Here is a 3,659-nt window from a genome sequence, read left to right as displayed (position 1 = left end):
TCGAAGTTCTTTCGCATTAACAATAAATTTTTGCTATTTTAAATTGCACATCGTTTCCTCCAATTAGTAGCATGTAACTTTTAAAAGAAATTTGATATGTAATTAATAGCTAGTGGGGTGGATGTATAATAAAAAATTTTTAGAGGGCTAAAATAAAATTTATTCATCATCTCGAGTTTTGCCACGTGTAGGGCCACGATGCAGAGTTGTTTCCAATTTCGGCTATTCGGTAGCTTCGCGTCTCTATTATAAATTTAATTTCAAATCCTGGATTTCGAGGGAGGAAGAGGAAAGGAGCGCGAGGTGAAAATGGCGAGCAGAGGATTCCTAATGTCGTGCCTCCGTGCCGAGTGCTCCTCGCGTGACCTCTCTGCGGTGTCCCGATATCCATCGATGCCGAAGTACCCCAAAGGGGCGGCGAAGACGAAGGAGGCGGTGGTGGAGGGAAATGGCGTCGAGGTGCCGCCGGAGAGGCATAGGACGGCGATGTTTTCCGTGGTTGGGATGGCGTGTTCGGCCTGTGCTGGGTCGGTGGAGAAGGCGATCAAGCGGCTAACGGGTATCCACAACGCTGCAGTGGATGTCCTCAATAACCGTGCTGAAGTTATCTTTTACCCTAAATTCGTCTCGGTATGTTTTGATCTGTGTTTTGCTCTTTATATCATTTATGTGAGGTTGCTTTAGTGTGGATGGTACATGATCCTTTATTTTTAGATGTTAAAGCACACGAGCAGATTGAATATTACTGCCTTTATTTATGACTCCAAGCTTCAGTTAGTTTTTTCTGAGTTACAGGGTTCTTATGATTACATTTTTTGTTTGAATTTAAATTTATTTATTATAAATTCTTTCTCTATTTCTCTTCTTATATATTATTTTCTCTTATCTGTCTTACTTGTTCCTTGTGTTATATGTTGTAATTTCGAATTAGGGATCATTTATACCTTTTCGATTTGATCCCCACGTTATTCTGCGTGAAGTTGCAATTCTTACTCGATGCCATTATTTTTTATGCTGAAGATGGATGGAATGAATCTCTTCCCGATCAGGATTTTATTTTATTTTTTTTTGTTTGATGAGAAATGCTACTTCTTTGTTTTAAGAAGTTTTAAGTAAAACGTGAACAAGTATAGTGTTTAATTCTATTTCATTTTGTATTATTTATTGCCTCTTCTAATTTAATTCTTCCTTTGCTAACTTCAAAGCAGAGTACAGTTCTTTCTGATTTGGATCACGTTTTCATTGTTTGAAATAAATCTATTCTTTTGTCCCACTTGTAGTAGTTTTCCCAATGCATAGAGATCAATTCTTTTTTGCTGGTCTTTTGGGGCCAATTTTTTGTTTTTTGTTTTTTTTGTGTGTATTTGTTATGTACTTCTTTCATGAATAGGACTAGGGGTGTAATAAAGTCAAGCCTACTTGTAAACCAATTTGAGCTTGGCTCGATAAATGGCTAGTGAATCGAGCATAATTAGTTAATAAGACAAGTTTGAGCCTACCCTCAATGGATTTGTTAGCTCATGTAGTAGTTGGTTTAAAAAATATTAATAAAAAATACACTTAAAAGCTACGTAAAGCCAGTAATTTAGACATAAAGTTGTTAAAAGTATCTTACTATATATATATATATTGAAAACTGTGGAAAAGTATAAGAGGACTTAATTTTTAATGGTGCAAAGGGGGTATAAATACCCATTACAGGACTTACAGGTAAGGAAAACAATGCCCATTAAGGACTTACAAGTAAGGAAAATGATATAATTATATAACTTATATTATATAAATATATAATATCTATATTAGTATATTACTAATATAGTATATTAATATATTATTATTATTAATTTAAAATATAATAAATTTTTTATATATAATTATTTTATATTATTTTATATTTCAAACAATAACAATTCGAACACGAACGAACGCATCACTGTTCGTGTTTGGTTCATTTAACTAACTGAATGAAAAAAAATTGTTAACGTTCGTCTCGTTTCTTTTTCGAACGAATCGAACACGAACTCATTGACGAACCGAACACGAACTGTTCGCGAACAACAAACTTTTTTGACAGCACTGGTCTCATTATCCGTTCTTAGAATGCTAATTTTTGTTTGAAATTAATTTTCAATCATGTGGAAGAAGTCTTTAAATTGTTGTTCAAGTTCATATTTCTTTTCCAATAAATACACCAAACAAACTCGTGTGTGATTATCAATAAATGTTATAAATTATTTTTTTCCATAAAGTGTGTTAAATTTGGATGGGCCTCAAACTTCACTATGCACCGTATAAAATGGTTTTGAAACAGAATATTATTTTATTGGAAACGTAACACGTTGACTTTTAAATAAATTACATGCTTCATAATGAAGTTTTGAACAATCAATACTTTTAAATAGTTTAGGAAATAAAAATTTGAGATATGTAAAACTAGGATGCCCTAATCTTTTATGTCATAACATAACTTGTTCATAGTCAAAACTTGAAATCGTACTACCTAATCATGAGCTTTTTATTCGCAAAATCAGTTCTAACATAGTAGTACAACCAATTTATTTCTCTAGCAGTTCCAATCATCTTACCCGAGTTCCGGTCTTGAAAAATACAATTGGAAGAAGAGAATTTGAATAATCAGAATCTTTAGACAATTTGCTAACAGCAAGAAGATTACATGTAAGTTTTGGAACATGTAAGACAAATTTAAAAAATATTTTTTATGAAATTTTAATATTTCTTTTTCCTGCAATTCGTGAAAACTGTCATCAACAATTTTGATTTTTTTCGGAACCGGGACATGTATAATATGAATTAAATAATTGAGAATAGCTTGTCATATAATCAGAGACACCTGAATCAATGATCCAAGGAGTGGTACTTCCTAGAAAGTCCAAAGGATTACTACCTGCTTGTGCTATAGAACTATAGACGCATTAGATGATGAGTAAGATATGTCATTCTTGTTTAGTATCACTTGCGATATAGCCAATCTTTGTTCTTCTTCGGAGATACATGCGAACAGATTGTGTCCATCGAAGAAAATTATCACCATTAAGTCGGATTGTAGTGATTTGAATGGAATGATTTTGAGATGTATTTCTCTGAGGTTCGGGCTGAGATGGCTGAAGAGGCTGACTTATCCTAGACGTGACTTCAGACATTTTAGAGATAAAGGACGGTGAATTTGCTCTAGCCTGAGATTCACCCGCCGAAGCAAAAGATTACCGCCTTCGCGAGACGGGAAGCAAAAGGGAAAGCGGAAGACGCCACAGAGGATCGTACGCTTGCTATTGGAGCTAACAGAGGTGGACGAGGCGAAGTAGTCGTCGAATCGGTCGAACTGCGAAGCAGTCGTCGAGAGGCGAGCGAACGGTTCGAGCTCTCCAGGAGGACGAAGTCGTTGAGCGGCGAGCGGTGAAGTAGTCGTCAAGCGGCGAGCGAGCGGTTCGAACAACTCGAGATCGAGCGACAAGCAATTAGGGCGTCGAACAGCTCCAAAATCGAGATTGAACAACTCCAAGATCGAGCGGCACAGATCAGGCGAACGACTCCAAAATTCAGTTCCTCAATATTTGATGTGACTCTGATACCATGAAAACAATGAAAAATTATAAGAGGGTTTAGTTCTTATTGATGCAAAGGGGGTATAAATACCCATT

General features: G+C 35.5%; 1 protein-coding gene across 1 annotated transcript; it reads left to right on the top strand.

Annotated features, from left to right (window-relative positions):
• The first annotated feature begins 267 nt into the window (after nt 1–267).
• LOC110036797 (probable copper-transporting ATPase HMA5) lies at nt 268–3,418 on the top strand. Its single transcript, XM_020741324.1, has 2 exons — nt 268–630; nt 3,194–3,418. Exons 1-2 carry the CDS (start codon nt 310–312, stop codon nt 3,416–3,418), a joined length of 546 nt encoding a protein of 181 aa, XP_020596983.1. The 5' UTR covers nt 268–309.
• The last annotated feature ends 241 nt before the right edge of the window (nt 3,419–3,659 follow it).

This window comes from Phalaenopsis equestris, unplaced genomic scaffold (genome assembly GCF_001263595.1).
Source record: "Phalaenopsis equestris unplaced genomic scaffold, ASM126359v1 Scaffold210990, whole genome shotgun sequence".
Taxonomy (NCBI): Eukaryota; Viridiplantae; Streptophyta; class Magnoliopsida; order Asparagales; family Orchidaceae; genus Phalaenopsis; species Phalaenopsis equestris.
This window is presented reverse-complemented; position numbering and strand designations above follow the sequence as displayed.